The 13,871-nt window shown below is 35.2% G+C and overlaps 1 protein-coding gene across 1 annotated transcript in view; it reads right to left on the bottom strand.

Moving 5' to 3' along the window:
• Positions 1-3,980: 3,980 nt before the first annotated feature.
• The window catches only part of CKMT2 (creatine kinase, mitochondrial 2), a 31,006-nt gene continuing 21,115 nt past the window's right edge, over positions 3,981-13,871 (bottom strand). The window contains exons 8-11 of the mRNA XM_083352156.1: positions 9,225-9,348; positions 7,184-7,318; positions 6,862-6,987; positions 3,981-5,064 (exon numbers count right to left, since the gene is read on the bottom strand). Coding sequence (XP_083208282.1) covers positions 4,945-5,064; positions 6,862-6,987; positions 7,184-7,318; positions 9,225-9,348 — 505 coding nt within the window. The 3' untranslated portion in view covers positions 3,981-4,944. The remainder of the gene's footprint in view (positions 5,065-6,861; positions 6,988-7,183; positions 7,319-9,224; positions 9,349-13,871) is intronic.

Below are 13,871 nucleotides of genomic sequence, written 5' to 3' on the forward strand. Positions count from 1 at the left end.
AAAAAGACTAAAAAGAGATATGGACATGATAAAACACAAATTAAATTTGTTAGATTCAGAAAAAGTGGCAGAACAGATAAAAAGAGTAAAGCAATTTTTTTTGAAAACGCTAATAAACCGGGAAGATGGTTAGCTTATAAACTTAAAAAACAGAAAGAAAAAAAATGATACACAATCTGCTGGATGGGGAAGGTTATTTACAATATAAAAATGAAGAAATTAAAAAGATAGTTAAAGAATTTTATAAAGACTTATATGACAAGAGGGAGATTCCAACAGAGAAAATTGTAAAATACTTAGAAAACAGTAACCTTCCGAAGATTCCAGAGACATTTAAAAATATATTAGATGAAGGAGTTACAATGATGGAAATAACAGAGGCTGTAAAAAGACAAAAAAATGGTAAAGCTCCTGGTCCAGATGAACTCCCAGCAGAATTATACAAAAGTTTGCAAGAGATATTAAGCGATCCGTTGAAAGATGTTTGTAATGGACTTTTAATAGAAGCTAAAATGCCAGCGATGTGGATTGAAGCAAACATTTCTTTAATACCAAAAGATGACTCAGATCTGACTCAGATCAAGAATTACAGACCGATCTCACTACTTAATGTGCATTATAAAATTTTTACCTCAATAATGGCAGAGAGATTGAAAAGATATTTGGTTGAATTTATACATCCAGACCAAAATGGTTTTTTACCAAAAAGACAAATTAATAATAAAAGTAACTTAAGAATGATAATAGACATACTGGAATATTACGAATTACATCCAGGGAAACAAATGGCATTAGTATTTTTAGATGCTCAAAAGGCACTTGATAATCTCTCTTGGCAGTTTTTAATTTATCAATTACAAGTAATGGATTTTGGTCAGAATTTTATAAATATGGTAAAAACAATATATAGTAAAGTGCCAAAGTGATTGTGAACGGAGATTGTACTGAAAGCTTTAAAATAAGGATGGGCACAAGGCAAGGATGTCCTCCATCCCCTCTGCTATTCATTTTCACTTTGGAAGTCTTAAATCGAAATATAAGACAAGATATAGAGGTTAGAGGTTTGGAGTTAAAAGGTGAAATATATAAATTACAAGCATTTGCTGATGATTTGGTATTTATTTTGGAAGATCCCTTGAAGATGATTCCAAAATTGTGGGAAAAATTGGAACAATATGTTGAAGTAGCAGGATTAAAAATTAACAAAGAAAAAACTAAAATAATAGTGAAAAATGTAACGGATAAGCAAAAAAATCGAATATCAGAGGTGGTAGAGGTACAGATAGTAAAAAAGGTAAAATACTTGGGTATATATTTATCAGCTTAATGCTCAACATTAAAAGAAGACAACTATATAAGACTATTGAAACAAATAAAGTTAGACCTGGAAAAATGGAAGAATTTAAAACTGTCTTTACTAGGAAGGATAGCTACAATTAAAATGAATGTATTGCCTAAGATTTTATTCTTGTTCCAGACAATCCCGATAAAACTTGGGGGACTTTTTTTTAAAGAGTTGGACTCCTTAGTTCTGAAGTTTATATGGCAGGGGGAAAAAAGCTAGAATAAAAAAGAAAACTTTGCAAGATACTAAAGAAAATGGGGGTTTTGGTTTACCTGAGTGGACTTTGTATTATCAAGCATCTGTACTGACATGGGTGAAAGAATGGATAATGCTTAGGAATAAAAGGTTGTTATGTTTGGAGGGACACGATTTACAGTTGGGATGGCACGCGTTTCTATAGTATGGGAAAAACAAAATTCATAGATATTTTCAAAATCACTGTGTTAGAAATGCTTTGATAACTGTATGGGGAAAAATCAAAATGAAAATATATGTAAAAATTCCAGGGTGGTTATCAACAATTGAAGCTTTTTCACACGTAAATTTGTTAGATTTTGAAAAAACGTGGACATACAAAGATATTTTAAATATTGATGGGACATTAAAATCGAAGCAAGAATTGGAACATCAGGGTATCAACATGTCATGGTGGGTACATTTACAAATACAAAATAGATATGAAAAAGACATGAAAATGTTTAAATTTTATAAAGAACAAAATGCGTTTGATAAGATATTATTAGCTTCTGATGAGAAACTAATTAAAAAGTTGTATAATTTTTTGTTAACTTTAGAGATGAAAAGTGAACAAATCAAAGGGTCAATAACAAGATGGGTGGAGAATTTTGGTTATAATATAGAATTAGAGTAGGGACGCGGTGGCTCAGTTGGTTAGGACGCTGAGCTTGTCGATCGGAAGGTCGGCAGTTTGGCGGGTCGAATCCCTAGTGCTGCATAACAGAGTGAGCGCCTGTTACTCGTCCCAGCTTCTGCCAACCTAGCAGTTCGAAAGCACGTAAAAATGCAAGTAGAAGAATAGGGACCACTACAGTGGGAAGGTAACAGCGTTCCGTGCACCTTTGGTGTTTAGTCATGCCGGCCACATGACCACAGAGACGTCCTCGGACAAGCGCTGGCTCTTCGGAAACAACTAGCACGCATGTGCGGGGGAACCTTTACCTTTACCTTTACCTATAGAATTAGAAGAATGGCAAAAATTATGGGAAAGAAATTATAAATTGACAATGTCAACTGCATACAAAGAGAATTTGTATAAAATGTTTTATAGATGGCATTTACCTCCAGCTAGATTAGCAAAAATGTTTAAAAATGTATCAGGTAAATGTTGGAAATGTAAATGTAGTATAGGTACATATTATCATACTTGGTGGACATGTAAAAGCTTATTGGAGGAAAATACATACTTGGCTAGAAAATATATTAGGAGAACATGTAACATTTAATCCTGAATTATTTTTATTAGGTATGCTACCAGGAAAGACTAATAAACAAAATATATACTTGGTTTTACATATTATAACTGCAGCAAGAATAAGTTATGCACAATGCTGGAAAAATGAACGAGTACCATCAGAAGAAGAACTAATAAAGAAGACGCTGGAATGTGCAGAAATGGACAGATTAACTATGAGATTAAAAGATAAAGAAGAATCAGAATATTTTGAAAGCTGGAACTTATTTTATAAATGGTTGGAAAAGAAAGCCAAGAAGTGAAATTTGTATATGTATTAATGGATTATGAACTCAGCTCACACGTTGTTGGGAAAATTAACATATGTATGTAAAGAATAAGAAAATAAAATAAAATATAAACAGAAAAAAAAAGAAATCTGTCTTCTCAATTACGCTATGTTTACTCAGAAATAAATCATACTGATTTCAACTGATTATTGTAAATGTGAGATAATTGAAAAGGACCAAATTAGTAGCATCCAGCTGAGGATGTCACCTCCAGTTGTTTTTGTTTATCTTCGAAGTGGCTTTCTAGATCTGCTAATTTCTATCCCTCCTTCTTTCTGTCTCTTTTTCTCATACACAGACACCCCTATAACTCCAATAGTTATGAAGAACTGTAACTAATTCAGGGTTGAACTATTTGAATCTTGGTGTTTTCTGAGTTTGGTTGTTTTCCTGCAGACATTTCATCATAAGGCTAAGTAGCATCACAGGTGCATAGAATGATAGGCCCAATAGTGTCTGATAGCGTTAACTAGTCTGGTAATGAAATGTTGGCAGTAAAATAACCAAGCTCAGAGGGCACCAGGAAATCAACAAAAATCAACTCATTTGAATAAACTGAGAAGGATGAAATTGTAAGTACCTGTCAGAACAATAGCAACAGCTTGTGCACTAAATAAATGCATATTCCAGGCAATGTGACATCACTGCAGCATTCTCATTTAGAGCCTTAACTCCATGCATTAACTCCATAAAGGAACATACAGTAATTGGAATTGCTGTTACTGATGAGTAGTGATGTTGCCAATGGGTACTGTGAGAAAAGATCCTGGCATGCCTGCCTCATCTCTGTTTCTGCTCTCTTGTGGGATTTCACAAGTCTGAGGCTGACATAATACCCTTATACCAAAGCCATAGAATTGTCTATGTGAATAATTCATGTCTTTTAAAAAATGGATTGAAAAGATATGTAGCATCTGAGGCATCAGAAAGTATTTATTTAATATGCCACTAAGATCTAATTTTACATATAATAATATATTACATTAATTTGTGCTTACCGTATCTAAAATGAAAACAACCAATATTTAACACACTATTTTCCCTACTCAAAGGAAATGTACAGAGAAAAAAATAATAAAAATTCTTCATACCGTCAGTCGAGGGTTGCCATCACCATCTGAAACCAATTTTGGAATTGCCCCCACACACCAGTTACATAAATGTGTGCATATGACACATATTTATATACGTGTATGTATGTGTGTCTATGTGTCTGCCAGAAGCCACCTTCCAAAAATGGGCAAAATTAAGGAATAAATAAAAACATTGAATTAATAGCTAAAATGTAAAGTAAAATGTGTTACTTGTAATAACCAGCACTTTATTTTTAACATTTAGCTCTGTATATAGCAACCATTCAAATTCGTATGCACAAATTACACGCTCTCAAGCACATTGGTGTCCAGAAGCACCAAAAAAAAAAGGAAAAGGGAATGGACCTGCGTAAGAGGATTAAAGAAAGATGGAAAATCTGAACTAAATGAATGGAATGAGGACATTGTAAGAAATAATTGAAGAAAGGAAAAGAAAGGAAATGAGATTCCTTTCTGTACACTTTAAAAGAAGTTAAACTTCACAGGGAAATGCTCTAAGACTACTAATCTTCAAGGGCAATTCTACTCTTCAGCAGTGATGTTTGCAACCATTTGTATTCTGCACATTTCTATATCTTACGTTCTTGTCTTCTTCTCAGCAACCCTATCCAACCCCCTGATTAATAGGTACCTATTTGAGGAAAAATGTTATCCATATTTCTCTTTAACATTTCAAAGGAACACAGAATACACAGTCAATCCACAGACATATTTCCAGTCAGATGATAATCACTGGAAGCAGTTTCATTTCTTGCCAAACTGAGGCAGCGGTGGTGGTATCTTGATGTCTTGACCTCTCTCCAACTTCTTTTCACAATCAATCATATAGTTCACACCATCAATGACTAACTGGACAAGTTCCACCTGAAATAAAAGTAAAGGTTTCTGATATTAGATTATGAAGCTATAAGAAGATCAGGTAGTTCTATTGATATTTACCACAAAGTTTATTATATCTTCAGTAAATTATATTTCATAATTCTTCCTAGACTATGCCATTTCTAAATTCTAGAAGAAAAATGTATTGAGAAAAAATCCATCTCTTATCATTTTGCCATACTACGTGCATTGAAATTGGTTACGTGGAAGAAGACTAAGCTAGAACATGGAAGAAAAGTGCAACCATACACTTTAATACAAAGTGGTTAACTCTAGAAAGATTTAATCTGCAAGTTTTTAAAAAATGTATGAAGCTTGCCTCTCAGATAAAACCTTTATATGGTAATAGTAGTCCTTTCTTTTGTCTTTTAAAATCCTAAATTGTGGAAATGCTAGATTATATACGCAGTTGTTAAATGTGAAAATACTGGATTAGATATCAAAAGCCACCAGCAGAAGAAAGCCCATATAAACGTTGCATATAAATATAGCAATCTTTCTGAAGAGAATATAGTGGGGAGGGGGAGCCTTACAAGGGAAGGAGGAGAGGAGATCTGGATCCTGCCCATCTTCCAGCTTCTCTGTTCCAACTCAAGGTCCTGAGCGCTAGAGCAATTCTCACTGATTCTGTTGAATGCCAAGTTCATTAGTAGTAAGATCTTCCTCTTCCATACTGGAGAAATGGGAGGGCTTGGCGTGTGTCACTGAGATCTGGTGAATGAAGGGAGTACCCCTGCCCAAAATGTGCTTATTTGAGTTGAGGGCATGGGTGAGGGGTGGTATAGTTATTAAAAAAAAACCACTGGAATACTAAAATTCATCTTTATTTGGAGCAGTGGTCCTTAAAATATGAAAAATCAAAAGGGTGAAGAATTAACAGCATTTGAAAACCTTACAATTACAAGCAGAAATATTCAATTCTGGTTGTAATTCTACCCTTAGTTTTTCCTAATCAGTTGGCCTCCTCTGAATAAATATTATTCCATATAGGAATACAGCATATGGATGTTTAATTATACAGGTGGCCATAATTATCCCTGGTTTAATTATACATCATTTTCCATGTCTGTAATGGGTAAATACAGACCAAATTTCATTAGCTGAATAAGGGTTTTCACATAATCTGTGATTTTGGCACTTTCTTCTGTTTGGAGGAAGGGTTTTGATATGTTTTTTGTGACTGTAGCCTATGAGGAAAACGGTATATGTGTAAAATAAAGAAAAGGGTGTAAAGTATATTTTTTAAAGATCTTGTTATCTAGAGATACAGAATAGAAAGATGGGAACAACCAGTGAATAGTAGAATTGTGGGCATTGGAACTCCCTTACTTTTGTGATGAATAGATTTAATTAATCACATTATATATTTTTTCAGATATACAAAAAAATTACAGCTTTTCGTGATTTTATTTTCCCCAATAATATCCACACATATGTAAAGGTATTTATTTATTTATTTAATTTATATAGCTGCCTATCTGATATACATGATTCTGAATGGCACACAACTTTAAATGAATACAACTGTACACAGTTGCTAAAAAAATAAACTAAAAATAAGATGCACACCTGCTAGAGAATCACAGCTAGGACACAAGCTCCATCACACCCACCCAGGGCCAGCATAACTTCCAGTGAGAAATCACTGAATTGGGTGAGGATTGTTCCTCAAATAAGCAAATATATTATTGATACGGAAAATACTTTCAGACACCTAGGTAAATAGATGTTTCTCTTCAGCTTTGCCTCCTATTTTAAAAAAAAAACTAGGTAGAAACTTACCTCTGATCGTCCCATACGATCTAGATTGGAAATATCATACACATCTGCTACAGCAACTGTGTCAACTCCACCTGTGCCACGCTTCTGAAGTCTCAGGTTTTCCAGGATCTTTGAAAACCTAGGGTCCTACCATATAAGGGACAATCACTTGAAAACAAAATACTGAGCCTTTCTTTAACAACATGCATGTTTGTAAACAAATTGTTCATCTAATTAAATCGTTTAAGAAGGAGGTTCATCGCCACAGTTTTTTCTGGATTGGTTTTACAGGCATTGCAAAAGACTGTTTTATGTTTAGGAGTCATATAAATTGCTTACTTACTTTGCTAAGTTTTGGAAGTTTAACATGAACTCCTGCACGTAATCCAGTTCCTAGGTTAGATGGACAGGTGAGGATGTATCCTAAGTTTTCATTCCACATAAATTCCCAGCCTTGTTCTTTAATTAACCTCTCAACCTGGAAAGAAAATAAAATTCAATGAATCACCACAGCATATTAATATGCCATCTGTGCACAGTACTAGTTGTCTATATCCAGACTGTTGTTTGTCAAGTTCATAAGCTTCAACAGTCTGCTGCAAATAGAATACGGAATTTTATCTATCAAATAAATCCATAAAGTATAGAAATAGAGCTAAAGCTTCAGAGGCCGGATATTATATCTATATTACAGTATATCTTCACACAACATGTTTCAGTTTAGAGGACTGAACACTACTGATTTTAGTCAGGGCTCCCATTTAGATAAAGGTGCTAAAATTTATATAGTCTTGATTTCCCAACTATTTAAAGCTTTATCACAGCTGAGAAATTGATCAGCTCAGCTGATCAGTTATTCTAGCCATATTCTTACTTAATAAAATCTGTTGTCTTGTTATGAATTTTAGCTCATCATTTAAAAACAATAAACAGTGTAATTTGTGTATGACAATTTATTTTAAACAAATGGCACATATCTAAAAATAACATATTTTGTGGCAAGCAACATGTTAGAAGAGTTGTTTTTATTGCAGAGAGGTGGAGGCCATTTTAACACAATTGTTGCCACTTGTACTTTCTAAAACTTCAAACCCAACCTCAGTGGTGGGATTCAAACATGTGAACAACCGGTTCTCTGTGTGGATGCCGCTTCCGGAAGTCCATTCTGGGTCTGGGCAACAAAAAGTTAGCTACCGGTTCTGCCAAACTGGTGCAAACAGGCTGAATCCCACCATTGTCCTACCTCCTATTAAACTAAAACCTAGTTCAGTCACAGTTTAAACTTATAGACATATTAAATTAATTGTAATTAAAAATATGGCAATATTCCCTATTTTTTAACCATCCTGTCTGACAGGGACGACTCACACCCTGGTTGGTACCTCTTTACCCTCCTACCACTGGGTAGGAGATACAGAAGTATAGCCAGCCGTACCAACAGGCTGAAGAACAGCTTCTATCCATGGGCTGTCAGGCTCCTGAATGTGAAATAACTCTATGTATGATTGACTTGGGAGGCCGGTGTGTTGTGCAATTAGCTCACATGGTGTAACAAGATGGTGGGTTTGTTGTCACTGTGAGTTGTGGGGGGGGGAACAAAGGGAGGCTCAGCCAATCTCACTGTACACATGTACTTTGACAATAAAGGTTCATTCATGCATCATTCAAAGATGGAAACATAGAATATATTCTATGTATTCTAAACATACAAAGCAATTAAAGTTATGAGAAAAGAATTAAATACAGTGTTTTGTGTGTGTGTCTTATGTCATGTATATAAAATTTATATTTAATTCTTTATAATTAAATTTATAATATATTTTAGTTTTTTTTCTCATAGCTTTCATTGCTTTGTCATACAACACTTGTCATACAACCTGCCTTGCCTACCCTACAAGGTTCCATCCAAAAAAGGTGCCAGAACTCCGTTCTGAGCGTTCTATGAGAAAAAAAGCTCTGAGCAGTATGATATATATAATTAAATATATATCATCCTAAGATTCTTTAGATCAGAGGCTGGTATATGACTTTTTTTGCTGAGTTCTATTCCACTTGATTTGGCTGAGATTCAAATCTTCCTTAACAATAGCAAAGTCACTGATCTTTCCCAGCTTGAGAGAAACAAGTTGTTTTGCAGAGTGTCTTACTTAAAAAAGGCAATAAATTGAAAAAAAAGCTCCTACATTTCCATGCAGTATTTGCTGCTTGTGGCAATTGCCTCATTCTAATTTAAGAGGCCCCAACTCTGCTAGTATAGGAGTCTCAAATAGTATCATATACTATACAATAAAAAGAAAAACTAGCAGCAATAACATAAAAGCACAAATGGGATGTTATATTAAAATCTAAAAATACATTTTTAACAGTCAAAGAAAAGCATCCACCTCTTTCAATCCACGACAAAATCTTTCAAAAACCTGCTTCATGTTGCCACCTTTTTCCATGGAAATCACCCTAATGTGATCTTCTTCATTGATCCAGATGAGGAATGTTTTATCATTGTTATGCCTGGTTGAGAGAGATGCACAATTCATTAGTGTTCTGGTCATAGAAGATTTCAAAACCATCTTCAAAGATGCTGGTCCTTTCATTTTACATTTCCCTTTTGTTATCATGTTGGAACTTTCATGGTGGCATCAAAAAGAAGGGTTACTCAGTTTGCCCACAGTGCATTCCTCTCTTGACTAGCAACCACACAATCCCAAATTTCCAAAGTTATAAATCCTACTGGTAGTGAACTGCTGCTGTACTAGAACATTATGAAATAAAGGCAGTGTGAGGTTTATGCTGCTATGGGAAATGGAATTGGGAAAGCATGGAGGCACTTTTTGACTGGAAGAAGAGGAATCTGTCCTTCCAGTTTAAAACATTATGAAATAGGAATGATGGGAGATACATCATCTGTATCTAAATTTTCTCTAAACTGACTTCTTTGTTGAATAATACAGGGAAGAACTGGTACAGAAATGGAGGAAATTCCAGTGAAATACAGATTTATCAGAAGTGAGGGCCCTACTGCAAGGTATATCACCATCTGGGTCAAAGAAATAGCATGCTGTCTGAGAGAAGTGTTTTCTGCATTCTGCCCATTCTCTTTAAAGTAATCAAAGTATTCAGGGCAGCACAAAACTAAGCCACTGGGTCAGTGTTTCTCAGGGTTGACAACCTTAAGTGTGCAGACTTCAAATTCCAGAACTCTCAGAATGTGGCTCAGGAATCCTGGCAATTTATATCCACACATCTAAAAATTGCCAAAATTAAGAAACCCTGAACTAGATAATGCCTGAAACCTTCTTTGAAAAGTTGTTCCTTCTTTACTAGAGAGTAATATTAATTTTGCACAAGAAAATTACTGTTGCTCTCTAAAAACCCTTTAAGAGATCCTTCAATGAAAATTGCAAGTATTGTCAGAGTACTGAGATGCCATCAGCTTGGACGAATACAGAAATTTTTTTATAGCAGGAGTGCTAGAATAATTATGTAATATGAAAAGAGATGAGCACAAGCCTTCTAGGTATTAATATTATTTGTGATAAGCTGAGTAGCACACATTAGAGAATAAGAATTAAAGTAATGGAGAATATCATGTAACCATGCAAGGAAAAATTGATTTGTTTATTATGTTTTTCTTGAAGATGTTTTAAAATTTGATGAAGCAGACAAGTGAAGACATTCATCTGAAAATAATAAAACAGAGGCTGGATATTTTTTTCACTCTTTTCTTTGAAGATATTCCTAGTTCATTCTAGCAAGGTAAATTGCAATACTGTTAAGATTTCTAATTCAAAGTCCAAGGTTGTATTCTCAATGGCTGAAGATGGTTTATCAGCTGACACTTTTGAGACTTGGACTGTTTTCTCCCTGCCTTTTCTGCCCACACACTCTGATATCCCGCCTGCTTTAGCAGCACTTTAGTGTCAGTTGACTTCACACATGATCTGCTTCTTGCTGTTAGTCTTGTTACAGAAGGTTGGTATAGGGGAAAAAAATCTCTTAAATTCTCTCCCCAGTGCAGCTGGGACTAATTAATTTATTATGTTGTTGAATTATACCCAGCTTGTTTGATCTAGTGAGGATTTGGGGCAGCTTAAAAATTTTAGAAACAAAACCAGAACATAAGAAGTTTAAAATATAAATTGAAACTAACAGTAAATAAGTACTTAAGCCATGTAACAATCATTTGAAGAAAATGATGTGTCTTGGCAGGTTTTCTAAACATTGGGGCAGTGGGCAAATGTCAAGCCTGGGAGTAACAGGATTAAAGGAAACTTTTGACAGTAGCAGCATCTTCAAAAGAATCTCTTTGGTAGGTCTTAACAAAGACAGTTTTGCAGCATATGAAGTAGAAATTTGGATAGTCAGATCCTAAGTTGCTTAAGGCTTAAAAGGTCAATCAATATAAATACATTAAACAAAGGCTAGTCAACAGTTGGTGAGAGCCAGCGTATTATAGCAATTTAAAAAGCAGACATGTCAAACTCGCGATGTCACGTGACGTCATGCAAAGTATCGGAACAGTTTTGCCATTGCCAGCAATGGGGTGGGCGTGGCTTCCCGATGATGCGTCCGGCCTGCGGGCAGCAGCTTGACATCCCTGAATTAAGGCATTATGCTAGAAATTGGGAGACCATGAGTTCTCATCTCAGCCTAGGAACAAAGCCAGCTGGAGTCACTTTCTCTTTAGCCCTAGGAAGGTGGCAATGGCAAGCCACTTCTGAAAAACCTTGCCAAGAAAATTGCAGGGACTTGCGCAAGCAGTTTTTAAGAATTGGACACAATTGAACAAAAGAAGTGAAAAAACAGTTGGGCAACTAATGAGATTGTTTTGTGCTAGCATCATATGAATCTTGTACCTTGCATGTTGTAGTGTAGCAGAAGGTCCCTCACATTCTATATTTGTATATCTATATAATTTATTTTTATTTTAAAGACAAACATGTTTGTCTATATTATAAACAATAACCGTGGGCAGCTCAAAGTGAGATCAGTAAAATAGAAAAAGTAAAACATTAGACTAACTTCAAAGCTATAACCTATGGCATAGTGCAAGTTACCTTCATTGGACCACACTGCCAAAACTATGATATGGATCACTGTCACTAGATCTTACTGGTTAAGAAAAAACACCCTAGTGCAATAGAAGTGACTGTGCAAAGGTGGTTCTTATCTTCATAGGTGCCACTGGCAAATATAGTAAGAGTGGAAAAATAAGGGAAATGTCAAAACCTCCCATTGCTTAACAGAAAATAGTAGCCCCATCCAAAACTGCAGGAACAATATCCAAGTCCAGTTTTTATCAACCAACAATACTTATACTTTTCTGGATTTAATTTCAGACTGATTTATCATATACCCCTTTATAAGGATTAGGCAATGTGAAGTAAATAATGAGCAATAGGGCTAAGAGACATTAGCATGAGGTTCCCTCTACAGTTTCATTAAGATGTTGAACAACATTTTCCCAGCACTACCTTCTAGACAGCCTGATAGGTTGACCAGACTATGTTAAAATGGCTCAATCTCACCAGACAACCCAGGAAGATACTATGGCTGATGGTACTAAAAACAACCAGAGGCCCAGGAAAATTAGTAGAATTGTACTCCCTCATCCTGTTTTTAACACGGGAAGTCTAAAAATACCAAACAATTTCAACACAAGAGCCCAGCCTGTCTAAAGTGAAACCAGAAAGTCAATATTATTTGGTATTCCTCAGACACATCTGGAGCTATGAGGCCATCATCTTATAATCATGTTTCCAGAAAAGGAGCATTATATCTACTCCCAAGTTAATAAAGCTTTTCTCCAATAAAAGTTTTCTTACTGCCTTTTTAGTCAGAGAAAACACATCCCTCAAAGAAGAACATACTGATCACATATCTTAACCATGGGACCGGTCCCATCCTGATCTATTTAATTTCCAAAAAGGGTGAAAGGAAAATGAAGAATTGATAGGAATCTTCTCACTAAATATCTGTCTACCTTCTCTGGAAGGATAAGCAAAACCATTAATTGCTAAATTTACATTTGGGATACAGCCAAATGATTTTACCTGATGGAAATTGTTTATGAGCAGCACCAGTACTTTTTTTGTAAAAGAAAAAGGTGCCGGAACTCACATATGTCATACAACCCACCTTGCCTACCCTACAAGGTTCCATCCAAAAAAGATTCCGGAACTCCGTTCTGAGCATTCTATGACAAAAAAAGCCCTGAGCAGCACTGACCTGGTTGCTTTCATAACATTTTAGCAGAGATACTGAACTATATTGAACAACTATGCCATTCAGCAACAGGGCCAGAAAAATAAGCAATCTTGATTGCTCTATTATAATATAATAAAAGTGGCTGTTTAGTAAACCGGGGATAATTTAGCTCATTAAGAGAAAAGAAAGTTTCAGAACAATCATAGAAATCATCCAGTTATCGCAAGGGTATCAAATGTTCTTATTAGAAACAATGTAGAAAATTCTTCAAGAACATTGAGGAAACTGTCTGTTTCCATTAGGTCCCTGAACAGCAGCATTATAACTAGTCCTCCAATTTGCAGACCTTTATATTGGTTGTCGGTTTAAAATTTAGCAGGTGTTATTGGTGCATGAAGCTGAACCAGTAGGGTTCTTCTACCATCAAATCATCAGTTCTTTCCAAATAGAAAATCCAGTCTAATATATTTTGCTGCATTTGTGGAACAAGATACCGGTCCAGAACTCAATGACGTCCTCTTATTTTTGTTTATTAGTTTATAATGTAAAATATAAAAGTACAAAAGAAAATGGGAAAATAAGGAAGGGAGAAGGGAAGGGAAAAGTATAGGGCAAAGGGAAAAAAAGAAAGAAAAGGCATTGACTTCTGATTCCCTTTTGTGCAGTAGCATAAGATGAGAACTCCTCATCATGTCCTGGCTAGCTAAATGTGTCAAATACATGACTCAGAACTGGTGAACTGACTGACTACTGTAGTTTGAATCTGCTGTATCACAAGCTATATAGTGCAGCACCTTCATACAATTGCAAAAAAAACAGGATGCAGT

The sequence above is a fragment of the Vipera ursinii genome (assembly GCF_947247035.1).
Source record: "Vipera ursinii genome assembly, chromosome: 2".
Classification (NCBI taxonomy): Eukaryota; Metazoa; Chordata; class Lepidosauria; order Squamata; family Viperidae; genus Vipera; species Vipera ursinii.